The 14,197-nt window shown below is 40.8% G+C and overlaps 1 protein-coding gene across 4 annotated transcripts in view; it reads left to right on the top strand.

Moving 5' to 3' along the window:
- Nucleotides 1–10,854, top strand: part of LOC127572877 (zinc finger FYVE domain-containing protein 16-like) — a 61,799-nt gene extending 50,945 nt beyond the window's left edge. For all 4 annotated transcript variants that reach the window (XM_052020584.1, XM_052020582.1, XM_052020585.1 and 1 more), the window contains 6 exons: nucleotides 1,447–1,597; nucleotides 1,684–1,764; nucleotides 3,944–4,106; nucleotides 5,153–5,258; nucleotides 6,512–6,688; nucleotides 8,754–10,854. In XM_052020584.1, the coding sequence (XP_051876544.1) occupies nucleotides 1,447–1,597; nucleotides 1,684–1,764; nucleotides 3,944–4,106; nucleotides 5,153–5,258; nucleotides 6,512–6,688; nucleotides 8,754–8,915 (840 nt within the window). In that variant the 3' untranslated portion in view covers nucleotides 8,916–10,854. The remainder of the gene's footprint in view (nucleotides 1–1,446; nucleotides 1,598–1,683; nucleotides 1,765–3,943; nucleotides 4,107–5,152; nucleotides 5,259–6,511; nucleotides 6,689–8,753) is intronic.
- Nucleotides 10,855–14,197: the final 3,343 nt, after the last annotated feature.

The raw sequence follows: 14,197 nt of genomic DNA, 5'->3' as shown, positions 1-14,197 counted from the left end.
TTATGAATTTAAAGTGATTTTGTTCCTACTTCAGGCAGCAGCAGTGGAAAGAGAAATGGTTAAGGTTTCAGGTTGAAAACCCTTTGTCCAAACTGGGAAAGAGAGATTTTAAAAAAAGGTAGTTAGGTTGCAGAGGGGTGGATAGGACCAGTGGATATCTGTGATAGGGTGAGGCATCGTTCATTTGGGTTAATGGCAGTTAGAGGGTGATCATAGAACAGTACAGGCCCTTCAGCCCACGATGTTGTGCTGACCTATATAAACCTTATCCATATTCTATCTGTCACCCTCTCTACACCTCACATAACCCTCTACTTTTCTTTCATCCATGTGCCTAAGAGTCTCTTAAATGACCCTATTGTATCAGCCCCCACCCCCGGCAGTGCATTCCAGGCACCCACCACTCTCTGCGTGGGGGGAGAAAGAAAGCCTACCTCTGACGTCCCCGATGAACTTTCCTCCGCGCACCTTAAATGGGTGACCTCTGGTATTGGCCATTGCCGCTCTGGGGAAAAGATTATGCTTCTTGTTTTTGTTTGTGTGGTACTGATAGCAGGGTTATGGGATGTGCCCAGCAGGTCGGGCTGCAGTGACGAAGAGCAACGAAACTCCAGTGTAAACTGCCTTCAGCTCCATCAGCACTCCTGTGTCTAATGTGCTTAATCCCTGTCTCCTCCCCAAAGTGTTGGATCAGCTTTTCATCTGAAGACACTTCCTGTAACCTTTTCCTTTGCTGGCACCCAACCTTGTCTTTCTTAAACGACAACTCCTCACATCCAATCACCTGAATTCTGCACTGGCCCCATTCTGTCCACCAGCTGACTAATATTAATTCACCTAGTGCAGGCTCTTCAGCTTTCCATCCAAAAGGGTCCTCTGACTTTGGCCTCATGTACATCCCATTTTCCTCCACCACTATCTGATCAATTAACCTTCAGCCTTGTTTGCTATACTCTGATGGCAATCACTGCTTCCCTTACTCCCCTTCCACTTACACAATGCCTTCCCATCCCACTAAACCTTTAGCATGTGCACACGTCCTTAGGCTATTAAAAACCTTATGAAAAATTCTTCTTTTCACTTAAGTATTCAATTGCTGCTTCTTCCTGACTCCATATATACATTTGAAGTTTGTTTCTTTCATCCTTGTGTGTAAAGTTAATAAATGTTGACATTGTTTATTGTGCAAACTTAGCCTGAGGCAAAATAAAATCCCACCTAGTTTTTTGTAATCTGTTCACATTAACTGAATGAAAGTTTTTTTGGAACCTTAACTGTGTTTCTTGTGCATCTTTTAATTTTCTATTCCTTCTCTCTCTAAACTCCAATGGTATAAAGTAACTTGTCTTCTCATCTGTATTGGGTTAGCGCATCAATGCTGGTGATAATTCATTCATACTGAGTATAATTGATGTCATTTAATTATTACCTGTTTCTATTTCTCAGGTCATGAAAGTAGTAACTTCTTCGAATGAACATGTGATTACTATGGGAACATGTTTTAGCCCAGATGCTGACTCTCACCTGGTCTGCATACAAACTGATGATAAAAATTATCAAACGCACGCAAACACCATTGCCGGGAAGTCCAGAAGAGGTAACTTCTATACTTTGTTTTCTGCTTTGGTTGTGGAATTCTGCGGAGTTGGTTGTTGTGTGATTTATGTTTCTTGCTGTGTGTAGTTACAGGAGCCTCTTTTGTGGTGTTTAATGGAGCTCTGAAAACAACTTCGGGATTTATCGCTAAATCTAGTTTAGTGGAAGGTAAGAGAAAGAAATGAAATACAAAGTTGATGACAGTGTTTCAGAAAATCAATTTTAAAAAAGATCATTCCTATGCACAGTAACTGCCGCCATCTGTATGTTTTAACCCATGAATCACCGAATTAATCATTCTTTGAAATGTTGCCGGAGCATTTTTCATTCCAAATGGCAAAACATTGTATTCATACAATCCAGAAGGGGTTACAAAGGCTGAAATCTCCCTTTCTCTATCTGTTAATGAATCTGTTAATTGTATTTTGTTTAGCTCAATGTTTGCCACTACTACTTTCCCTGACACAAATGTTTAGGAACATAATAAGTTGAATAGAGGTAACTTTACACTGATCACAGAATGTAACAAAACACCTAATTTAACATAATAATCCACCAATTTGCTTGAGAGTTAAACTACTGTTTACAGTGGTGCATGGAGTCGACAATCCATTCAGCACACTGTTATAAGTTACTGGTAGTTGAGGTTGATACATTGGTTTCAGAGTGTTAGCTGTGGTCATTTGGTACCACTCTTGCCTCTGATTCAGAAGGCTCTGGTTTCAAATCCCGCAGCAAGGACATGAATACAAAGATGTGTTCTGACTCCCTGTAAAACTGAAGACTTAAACAAGCAGGCTTTTTTTCACCTCTTCAAATGACAATTAGATATGGGGAGCTATTGAACTTCTGACAACTTGTATAGAGGATCTGAATATAAGAAACTAAAAGAAAGAAGCAAATCTTTCATTGGAAGCTTTAAAGTTTTCAGGCACTGGAGAAAATCATATCTTTCCAATATTATCACAAATGCTCTGTATGGGAATCACAAATCATAAATAAAAATACTTTGTAAATGTTTGCTTAATTTTAGGCAGTGTTTGCTAATGTTAGGCAGTGGAGATCTTAAAACAAATAATGAGGTGCCTGGACAAATCAAACAGATAGATTGTTGTTCAGCCTGGGCTTTCAAAATGATTTCAAGCAAATTATACCATCTAGCACAAAAAAGTAACAGTCATAACTTCTGCATTTTAAATAAGGAAACTGCTATTGGCTTGTTGCTTGAAGGCAATCTGACCAGAATCAAGACTGGTAATTAACTCTAACACCTGTTGTTTCTACTGTCACCAACCAGCAACAAAAGAAACACACTGAGCATGATTCAGTGTTAAAAACTATTTTATTAATTACTACTTATGATAATACGTAAAATAAAAGTAAAAATGTTAGTATGTTAGAATTCAAAAATGTTAAACCTTGAACGTTAACCCCAAAACTAAACTCGTCGTGTGTGTGTGTGACAAAGTCCCAAACTCCAAGTTCCAGAATGGTTCTTAAAGTTCAGTTCCGCAAGCCATAAGGTGAAACATGAGCAAGGGCTTCTTCAACAACCACCGTTGTCAGAAGATAAGACGTAGATGTAGAGAACATAGAGAGAGTAAATACGAAATCCAAATGTTCCACGATGGAACCCAAACGACACTGCAGGGTTTACTCGGTAGTGACTTCCTCACCCCGAAAAGCATCCGAATCGTGGTCGTCCACACACAAATACCTGTTTCCCTCTACAGGTCAGCAACAAAGTGAACTCCACCGGATTACTTCCAACTTCCATACATGGATTTCTGTGGCAAACACAGTTATTGTTTCTCATCCATCGATAGAGAAAACAAGCAGGCTGGTGTCTCTCTCCCTTCTCTTTCACTCTCTCCTTCTTCTTCTTCAACAACGTCATTACGTCCTTTATCTTCTATTGACGTAAGCACGCCCCACACACACATACACACACACACTCTCTATCTTAAAGGGACTTTCACTGAGTCCGTAACACTACATACATGACTATAAATATCAGTATCTTATCAGTATGGGGCATAAGTTTAAGGTGATTGGAGGAAGGTATAAGGGGGATGTCAGGGGTAAGTTTTTTTTTATACAGAGAGTGGTGGGTGCATGGAACGCACTGCCGGCAGAGGTTGTGGAGGCAGATACGTTAGGGACATCTAAGACACTCTTAGATAGACACATGAATGATAGAGAAATGGGGGGGCTATGTGGGAGAGAAGGGTTAGATTGATATTAAAGTAGGATAAAATGTCGGCACAATAAAGTGGGCTGAAGGGCCTGTACTGTGCTGTAATGTTCTATGTTCTCATCCTTTCATAAGAGTAATTTATAATTTCAGATGGACTTATGGTACAAGTAACCCCTGAAACCATGGATGGTTTAAGGCGTGCTCTAAAAGAGAAGAGAGACTTTCAAATAATTTGTGGAAAATTGGATTCGGATGACAGAAGAGAATGTGTAGATATTCAGTGGGTAGATGGTGACGAACCTGTAAATAAAGGGTATGATTTTTGACATCAATAATCCTTTGCATAGTGAAGTATTCATCCTGTAAAATATCAAAACAACTTTTGACACTTTGAATTAGTCTGTGGTATTCTGTGCCTGGGGGTGTAACCAAATCTTGTTTCAGGCCTCAAGATCTCATTTCTTCTGAGGCAGTCCATTGAGATTGAGTGTGACTTGCTTCCATCCTAGTTCTGTGGGTTGAGAGGTGACAGATGAAGCCAATGTGGACCCGCAGACCCTACCACTGATAAGGCGGAGATGCTTGGCTGGGTGGGCATTTGTAAAGTGGTGTGCACCTCCCACTATTTATGCTGGGCATTTTTGCGCTTCTGTGCATGAACCGGAGGTTCTTGGTGCCAGCCCCAAGGCTACTCCTTCATCTGGAGTGATCATGGGTCATAGATTCCCAGGACTTGGTGGGATTGTATGAACATGCTTGAATCTCTTCCCTTGTCCACCTGGTAGTCCCTTGCCATGGCAGAACTTGGAACAGGGTATCTGTTTCGAAAGTCTGATGTTGGGCATGTGAATGAAGCAGCCTGCCCAGTGGAGCTGATTGCATATAATTAGGGTTTCACTGCTGGCTGGGAATTTATCGGGAGTGGGAGATTGGAGGTCTCACCTAAGTATAGACTTGTTTGCAATCCTGGCAGAGAAAGGGAATGAGTGAGATTTTAATGTTAGGTGGGCCACTATCTGTCAAACAAACTGATAATGTGGAAAAGACCCAATGGAATTTGCACATGGTGCAATATAACAGGTGGAAGGAGAAAGATGAAAAAGATTGGCCTTTTGTAAGTTAGTTATCCTAAGCTCCACCACATAGAACATGGCCAACATGTAATGAAAGCATTAAGGGAGGTGCTGAATTTGGCCCATTCTTTGATATAGTTAGACTGGTTTCATGTTTATATTTACATCCTATTGAATTTTGCATTGATTTAATTTTTTGAACATTTTTTCTATAAATTTTGATGCACTCAATATATTTTCAATGATTACTGTATTCTTAAAAAAACTGTTCATACTTCATTTCCAGTATTCTAAGCCCTCTTGATGGACGGTCCATGGAAAATATTCCTAGCAACAAGATCTTGCAGGAAAATGAATTTGAAACGGACGGCATTGTTGTAAAGTGCACCGAGGTTGGTTATTTTATTTGGAATTGTCTGACAAATTCCATCTTGAGAATATACAATGAACCAGTCAATGTGTTTTTTTTTAACTTCCACCCTCAAAACAATTCTGTATGAAATTACTAAATACTCCATGAAGCATTTTGGATGAATATTCACCCTTGAGGAAACAAAAGTGTACATCTAGGATGTGACCGTGTATTACTGCCGTGGGACTTGGTTAAGAAATTCTGCAAAGCCCAATCAATGTCATAAATTTTAACGAAATCATGTATTGATGTGAACTATACTGAACTCACTACTATGATGATCTGTATTGATATTAAGCACAATACGTGACCAATGATTTATGATTGTTGTAATTTGAATAATCAATGAACAAAAATCATCATTGATCTAATGCTGCCTAGTACAGCAGACACTTAACATTTAGTGAGCTATAGAGTGCTGGTCCTGCCATCAAATGTTAAGCTATGATTTGAGGCAGAATAAAATGGCAATAACTGGTAATGCAACAATACAGTGCGTCTTAAATATCTCAGAAACTGTATGTGCAAGTACAGTAAACCCACCACCTTGGTTTTAATAAGCATGGTTACAGTAGTACACTTTGTCTGCTGTATTCTTTGTAACCAAAAATGTTCTCTTGTTTACTTGTTCTTTTTACCAAGTTGTTTCTAACTACATGGTGACTTGCAGATTTATTTAAAATGCATGAAACAAACTTTAACCTATATATCACTTGAAAGAGGGTTAAGTACCAAAATAGTAAATTTGCTTGTAAATTCACTGCATCTTAACGAGATGCAAGCTAGTTATTTCACTCCAAAAAAACCCCAAGCTCTCAAGGTGCTATAAGTAATAACATTAAAGTTGACATTAATGCAAATACATTGCATTTTGGCTCATAAAATCAATTCCCCATTTTAAATATGATGTTGCAGGTGAAATAATAGTTGGCCCTCCTGAGATAAATGGTTGAAAAGTATAATGGTTTTAATATAAAGCTTTTTCATGACAATGTAAAACTTGCAACACCATCTGATTACTTAACATCTTACTTGGGACTTTCCAAGCTTGAGCAGCTCTGGCAGTGCAGTCTTGGACTACAGAAATCCTTCAATCGCTTCCCCAGTATAACTGAAAGACATGCAAATATCTGTAGGCAATGCCACTGAAACTGGAAAAAGTGCAAAATTCATTTTGGTGCAAATATGTAGCCATAATTATTAAAATTAATGAGTAATTTAATATCATTCTAGGTATTCTATTTGCAAAGAAATCATGATCCACATGGTCCTACCGTTCCAGCCGTGCAGAGTCAGCTGAGCAAGGAGATTGCCGCAGCCTGCTGTGCTGCTCTCTGCCCTCACCTGAAAGGCTTGAAAGAAATTGGAACAAACAAATTGAGTCTCAGGGTCTCTTTAGAAACTGACAAGGTAAATGAGTCAAAAACACTGCAGCTGTAGTCTAACAAATGTGTGTTAACTGTATGTAAAATATGGCAATGCTACTTAACTGCCGATTGTGTAGATGTTTTCACTGTTGGAGGCTTTGCAGGCACATATTCAGAATGCAACATCTGGTCTCCTGAGTATCAAACTAATGGGGAAAGTAAATATTTTAATGTTTTGTCCCACTTAGTATGTACTGTTGAAGAGAATACGTCCCCATTCCCTTCCTCCTCCTTGGTCTTTTGCACTTCCCCACCTTTTAGACTGCCCTGCTCTAAGTGTCATTAGACATGGATAACATTGTTTTAAATTTTGTCTTGTTTTGTCTCTAAGTCTATTCAAATTTCATCCATGACAATTTCAATTCATTGAGTCCTTGCATTTCCTTTCCCTACTTTATACTTGTCTAAATTTAATATCATTAGCCACAGTTCAACAATGACAGTAGCTTGCATTTATATAGGTTCTTCAGCATATTGAAGCATCCCAAGGTGCTTCACAGGGGTATTATCAAACAAAATTTGTCAATGAACCGAGGAAGTAAGCAGTGAGGTAGTGAACAAAATCGGGAGTAAAGATTTGGCCTGTTTCCATGTTGTGTGACTAAGTAATTTTCAGGAGGATTTTAAAATGGAAGAGAAAGACGGGAGTTCAGGGAGGGACACTCAAACTTGGAGCCTAAATAACTGAAAGCATTGCCACTAATGTCAGGGTGATTGATATTAAACATTTGCATGGGACAAGATTACAGACAGATTTTGGAAGATAAAAAGACTCAATCAGCTTGCAATACTGAGGGGCAAGGTCTTAGAGTTCTGAACATGAAGTTGAAAATGTCAAGTTAAAAACATTACTGGCCCAAGAGCCAATATAAATCAGTGAGCACAGGGATAACAATCAAATAGGAACAGAGTTTTGGATGAACTGAAATTTACTTGAGAGAACTTCCACCCATTTAGATACCTTATTAAACTAATTTTGTTGGCTGCTTCTGATTTACTGAGTTTGTACTCAGCTGTTCAAACACAAGTGAACCAAGTAGCTTCCCAGAATCGTGGAATGGTTATAGCACAGGAGAAGGACATCCAGCCTGTTAACGACTATGTCAGAGCATCAGCTCTTCCCACTGGCCTCTTCCCATAGCCCTGAGAATTCTTTCCTTTCAGATATTTATCTATGTCCCTCTTGAACTATGGGACAGTCCACAATCCTATCCCAGACCCACTCCTGGTAGTTCTGCCCATCACCTTTATTCTATGTCTCCTGGTTCTTGCCACTTCCTCCAAAAGGGACAGATTCTCCCCATCTTTTGTCTATTCTCATGATCCCAAATCCCTCTATCTGATCCCTTTGCAACCTCCTTTGTCCCAGGGAAACAATCTGAGCTTCTCAGTCAGTCCATTGCTAAAGTGCCGTATCGTAGAGTGATACAGGATGGAAGCAGGCCCTTCGGCCTAAGTGGTCCATGTTGACCAAGATGCCATCCAAGCTAGTCCCATTTGCCAGCATTTGGCCCATAACCTCTGAACCTTTCCTATCCATGTACCTGTCCAACTGTCTTTTCCTTGGAATAATTTTAGTACCTGTCTTCTGCACACTCTGTAAGGCCTTTGCATCTTTTAACATGTGCTGCGCAGAACTGAATACTTTATTCTGTTTGTGGCTGAACCAGCGTGTATTAAAAGTTTTATTGTAACTTTCTTGCTGTTGTACTCCATGCCCCTATTTGTATAGCTTAGTGTGCCATGGACATTTTTACCCAGTTGCATAGCCTGCCCTATAACTTTCAGTGAACAGTGCACATAAACATCCATATTTTTCAGTTGTTGTACCACTTCTTCATATTTCGCCTTCTCATTCCTCCTATCAAAATGTAACAATATTTCCCAGCTTTAAACTTCATCTGTCACCAGTCCACCTATTCCGCCACCAGCTGGCTCTCCCTAAGTAAATCTTCTACAAGTAGCCAGAGCAATAATTTGAATTCGGCATAAAAACTACCTCGAGACTTCTGAGTATATGATGCTGGTGTATTTTCTCTGTGTTGCAGGTTGAATACCAAGCAGGTTCACAGGGCCTGCTCCTTCCACAACACTACATGAATGACCTGGATAGTGCTTTAATTCCAGTTATCCATAATGGAAGCTCTTATGCTAGCAGTGGCCCTCTCGAGATGGAGTTATTCTTCTTTATTCTGGAACAACTTATTTGAAGAAGAAACTATAAATTTCCTGGATCCCATTAACCTGAAGTAGTGTTGAAAAATGCACAAAATCTGCAAACTGTCTGTCTGCTCGGAATTGTCTCAAGGACACAGGGATCAGTCCCTACAACGAAATGACTAACTTCCCATTCAGAAACCAGCCTGCGTTTAATGGTACAGTCCCCTTTTGAGAATTTCAGACATGAAATCTCCAGAATTACTTGGCGCTCCGGATGTTGATGCCCCCATTTTGGATACTTGTAGCACCACAATCTTTTCAAGTAGAAATGAGAGTACCTGGTGCTAATGCAATTGTATGTTAAATCATTTAATAACCAATGTATGTCAAGTTAACAACACCAACGTGTTCCTGAATGTTGGCAGAAGATTGAGTAATAAGTTCAACAGTTAACTGGTGCAGTAGTGTTTAGGACAATTTCAATTAAAGGTAATATTTTTTTTAATATATGTTGTGTAGTAACTGAGAAAGAAAGCAAATTACAAGTTTAAAAACAATTTGGATTCAATGGAACTTGCATTGTGTGCACAGATTTGTAATTATTCTTTAAGCCTTCCTAAATGTCATAAGGCCAAAAATTGATGAAACAGAAAAGAAACAATGCACTCCTAAAGTCTCGCACAGAGGTAATTTCATAAACTGAAGTTTGTGTAAAGAAAACGTGACCACAGTCAGACTTTTGATTCTATTTTAAAACAATTATTAAAAAGTAAGGAGCACAAGCATATGCAGATTTTTAAATAAAGCCTTCTGGAGGTTGGGATGTTGGAGTGTTTAAAGGACCTCCAAACAGTGAATGTCCTGTAAATGAAAAATATATTCTGCTTTTGATAGTACCATTTTCATCGAGAAAGTAATGTACGAGGGCAAATGATTGATTTAAATCGTTTCCTCCTTCACTCAGTTAAACATAAGACAATGAGGCTCACTCTGCAATAGTTTTCAATCAAAGGAAAGAAATCTGCCAGCAGTGTTACTTTTGATTTGTCAGGCTTCTTCCTTGAAGTATGAATCATTCAGGAAGCCATAATAGGAATGTTGAGCCAAATTATATTCTCCTTTGGCATATTTCATGCATCTGATATTCCTTTGTGAGGATCTGAACCTGTTAATTAATTATGCTTTTTAATAATCTGTGTATAGGGGCTATTTTTCTTATAAAAGCAACAAATAGAAATGTTTCATAGACTTGTTTACACAAGATTTATACCAATATATCTGCATAATAACAGAGTCTTTATGACTGGGGTTTAAAATTTCAGGAATGCTTCAATCAATTGAAATATTTCCAGCATAATTATCTTTCTTACCATTTTTTATTATGTTTCTAAAATGTGGTAAAGAAATTATTATTCCAATTGTGTTCTATAAAAGTTAAATCAACCTAATGTTTTGAGACTGATAATAATTGATATATAAATTAAAATCAATATGTAGGCTTGTGGCTACAGGATCCTTAAATCTGTAATTGATGTTTCCCTACAGATAGAAATGTGCAATTTTTCTACCCTAGGACTTGTAGATCTCTTCTTATTTGAACCTCTGAAAAGTGTTAAATTGTGTATTATTTACCTAATTTCTTATAGGCTTTGTATTACATGTATGTAGAATCACTAATCCCTATTTCTCCAAGTGTAGTGTTTGGCTTTCTACTGCCAGCACGTGGTAATAGATGGATTGGCACTTGACCTTCAAACTGCTTCAAAGACGTGCTTGAAAGTCAAAGTAGTAAATGGTGCTGCACGTGTATATTGCATCAGGCAGCATTTTTGTAATGTATAACAAAGTCAAACTGCAGTCTCTTCAAGTGTTAAGAATTTAAAATGCATTGACCTCAATCTTGTAAATGGGGAATTATTAATTTCCTACATTTTTATTTATATGTATCCTTGTATATTTATGATGAAAATAAATCACCAGAAAATTAAACCAAGCTGTTCAATCATTGCTCTTGTGGTATTAAAGTGGATAAGAATAAAAGGAATAGAAGGGAACACTTGAAAACCAGGAGTGAGGAAGGTTAGTGCTGTGCTTTTTGGCAGTGAGGGGGATGCAGGTATTCAAAGTGTTTTAAAATCAATTGCCTTGTGTGAATAATAACAAATTAAAATGAAATGCCTCAAATGATGAATTTACTGGTAGTGTTGGTAAAACATCAAGGGGAAATCACTGCAGTGCTTGAGATACATAAAGGAAGGTGGTTGTTGAAGGTCAATCATTCCAGACCTTGGACATCACTGGAGTAGTTTTTCAGGGCAGAGTCTGGGGCAGACACGGTAGTGCAGTGGTTGGCGTAATGCTATTATAGCGCCAGCGACCCAGGTTCAATTCCGGCCGTTGCCTGTAAGGAGTTTCAACATTCTCCCCGTGTCTGCATGGGTTTCTTCCGGGTGCTCTGGTTTCCTCCCACATTCCAAAGACGTACGGGTTAGGAAGTTGTGGGCGTGCTATGTTGGTGCTGGAAGTGTGGTGACACTTGCGGGCTGCCCCCAGAACACTCCACACAAAAGATGCATTTCACTGTGTGTTTTGATGTACATGTGACTAATAAAGAAATTTTATCTAAACCACCTTCAATTGCGTTAACAGTGACCTTCCATCATTAGGTTAGAAGTGGAGATATTCACTGATTGCATTATGTTAAATTCCATTTACTACCTCTCAGCAATGAAGCAGTCCATGTCTAAACAACATTTAGGCATGGGCTGACAAGTATTAAGTAACATTCATGCCACAAATGTGCCAGGCAATGACCATCACCAACAAGAGAGAATCCTTGGTATTCAACATTTGGCAAGTCCCCTGCCATCATCATCCTGGGTGTTTACAATTGAACAGAAACTCAACTGGATTACCTCAGTAGCTGCAAGAGTAGGTCAGAGGCTGGATATCCTGCAGTGAGTGACTTGATTCCACTGTATGAAAGACATAAGTCAGAAGCATAAATAAGATTTCTTTATTAGTCACATGTACACCAAGACACAGTGCATCTTTTGCGTAGAGTGTTCTGGGGGCAGCCTGCAAGTGTCGCCACGCTTCCGGCGCCAGCATAGGAAGCTGTGGGCATGCTAACCTGTACGTCTTTGGAATGTGGGAGGAAACCGGAGCACCCGGAGGAAACCCACACAGACATGGGGAGAACGTACAAACTCCTTACAGACAGCGGCGGAATTGAACCTGGGTCACTGGCGCTGTAATAGCGTTACACTAACTGCTGCACTACTGTGCCTGCTGCATGATGGAATCCTCTCCACTTGCCTGGATGAGTGGAGCTCCAGTAACTCCTAAGAAACTCATATAGTACGTCATAGGCATTGGAGCTGAAGCCTCAACATTCTACAATTTATATGACTTGGATGAAGGCATCGATGGGATGTTTGCTGAATTTGTTGATGAGACTAAGGTAAATAGGAAAAGTTGTGAAAGGGACATGAGGCTATGTGGGGATATAAAAAAAATGAAATCAAAAAAAGTGCAAATGCTAAAGTCTGAAATAAAAAGAAAGTGAGAGAATGCTCAGCAGCTCAGGAAACATCTGACATGTTAACACTTTCTCTTTCCACAGATGTTGTCTAAGCAGTTGAGTGGTTCTAACATTTTACATTTTTATTACTAAGCAGTATAGATAGGTTAAGTGAGTGGGCAAAGAGCAGGTTAATAGAGTACGACATGGGAAAAGGTAAAATTGTCCAATTTGGCGGAGAAAATGATATAAAGCCTATTTTGTAAATAATGAGAGACTGAGATGGAGAGTTCATAAAAGGCAAGGAAAGCAATGCTAGAAATTGAATGCAAACATTAGGTTATACTTCAGTGTTCTGAATTCCATTGTTCACCGTTCCACTCCTAGGAGTTTAGAAGAATGTGAGGAGATCATGTTGGAAATTATAAAAAATCCTTCCAGGATTTGACAGACTCGATGCAGGGAGGAGGTTTCCTGACTGAGAAGCTGAAAGCAATCTCAGTATAAGGGGTAGGCTGCTTAGGGCAGTGAATCTGAGAAGTTACTCAGAGGGATGTGGAGGACCACTCACTGAGTTCATTCCAAACAGAGACAGAGATTTCCAGATATTTAAGAGTCAGTGCAATTTCCCTGCACTGATCAGCTGTCTGGTTGAATGGTGGAGCAATCTCAGCAGGCTGGGTGGCTGAATCCTGCTCCTATCTCATGTGTTCTGATATGTGGGGAGACCACATCCAAGCACCATGTACTGAGGGAAGGATTAGGGTCAGGGAAGGTGCAGGGACAGGGCCAAGGTCAGGGAAGGTGTAGGGACAGGGTCAGGGTCAGGGAAGGTGTAGGGTCAGGGTTAGGGAAGGTGTAGGGACAGGGTCAGGGTCAGGGAAGGTGTAGGGTCAGGGTCAGGGAAGGTGCAGGGACAGGGTCAGGGAAGGTGTAGGGTCAGGGTTAGGGTCAGGGTCAGGGAAGGTGTAGGGACAGGGTTAGGGTCAGGGTTAGGGAAGGTGTAGGGTCAGGGTTAGGGTCAGGAAAGGTGTAGGGTCAGGGTCAGGGAAGGTGTAGGGTCAGGGTCAGGGAAGGTGTAGGGTCAGGGTCAGGGAAGGTGTAGGGACAGGGTCAGGGAAGATGTAGGGTCAGGGTCAGGGAAGGTGCAGGGACAGGGTCAGGGAAGGTGTAGGGTCAGGGTTAGGGTCAGGGTCAGGGAAGGTGTAGGGACAGGGTTAGGGTCAGGGTCAGGGAAGGTGTAGGGTCAGGGTCAGGGAAGGTGTAGGGTCAGGGTCAGGGTCAGGAAAGGTGTAGGGTCAGGGTCAGGGTCAGGAAAGGTGTAGGGTCAGGGTCAGGGAAGGTGTAGGGTCAGGGTCAGGGAAGGTGCAGGGTCAGGGTCAGGGAAGGTGTAGGGACAGGGTCAGGGAAGGTGTAGGGTCAGGGTCAGGGAAGGTGTAGGGTCAGGGTCAGGGTCAGGGAAGGTGTAGGGACAGGGTCAGGGAAGGTGTAGGGTCAGGGTCAGGGAAGGTGTAGGGTCAGGGAAGGTGTAGGGTCAGGGTCAGGGTCAGGGAAGGTGTAGGGTCAGAGTTAGGGTCAGGGTCAGGGAAGGTGTAGGGACAGGGTTAGGGTCAGGGTCAGGGAAGGTGTAGGGTCAGGGTCAGGGTCAGGGAAGGTGTAGGGACAGGGTCAGGGAAGGTGTAGGGTCAGGGTCAGGGTCAGGGAAGGTGTAGGGACAGGGTCAGGGAAGGTGTAGGGTCAGGGTCAGGATCAGGGAAGGTGTAGGGTCAGGGTCAGGGAAGGTGTAGGGTCAGGGAAGGTGTAGGGACA

Source organism: Pristis pectinata, chromosome 7, assembly GCF_009764475.1.
Source record: "Pristis pectinata isolate sPriPec2 chromosome 7, sPriPec2.1.pri, whole genome shotgun sequence".
In the NCBI taxonomy this organism is placed as follows: domain Eukaryota; kingdom Metazoa; phylum Chordata; class Chondrichthyes; order Rhinopristiformes; family Pristidae; genus Pristis; species Pristis pectinata.
This window is presented reverse-complemented; position numbering and strand designations above follow the sequence as displayed.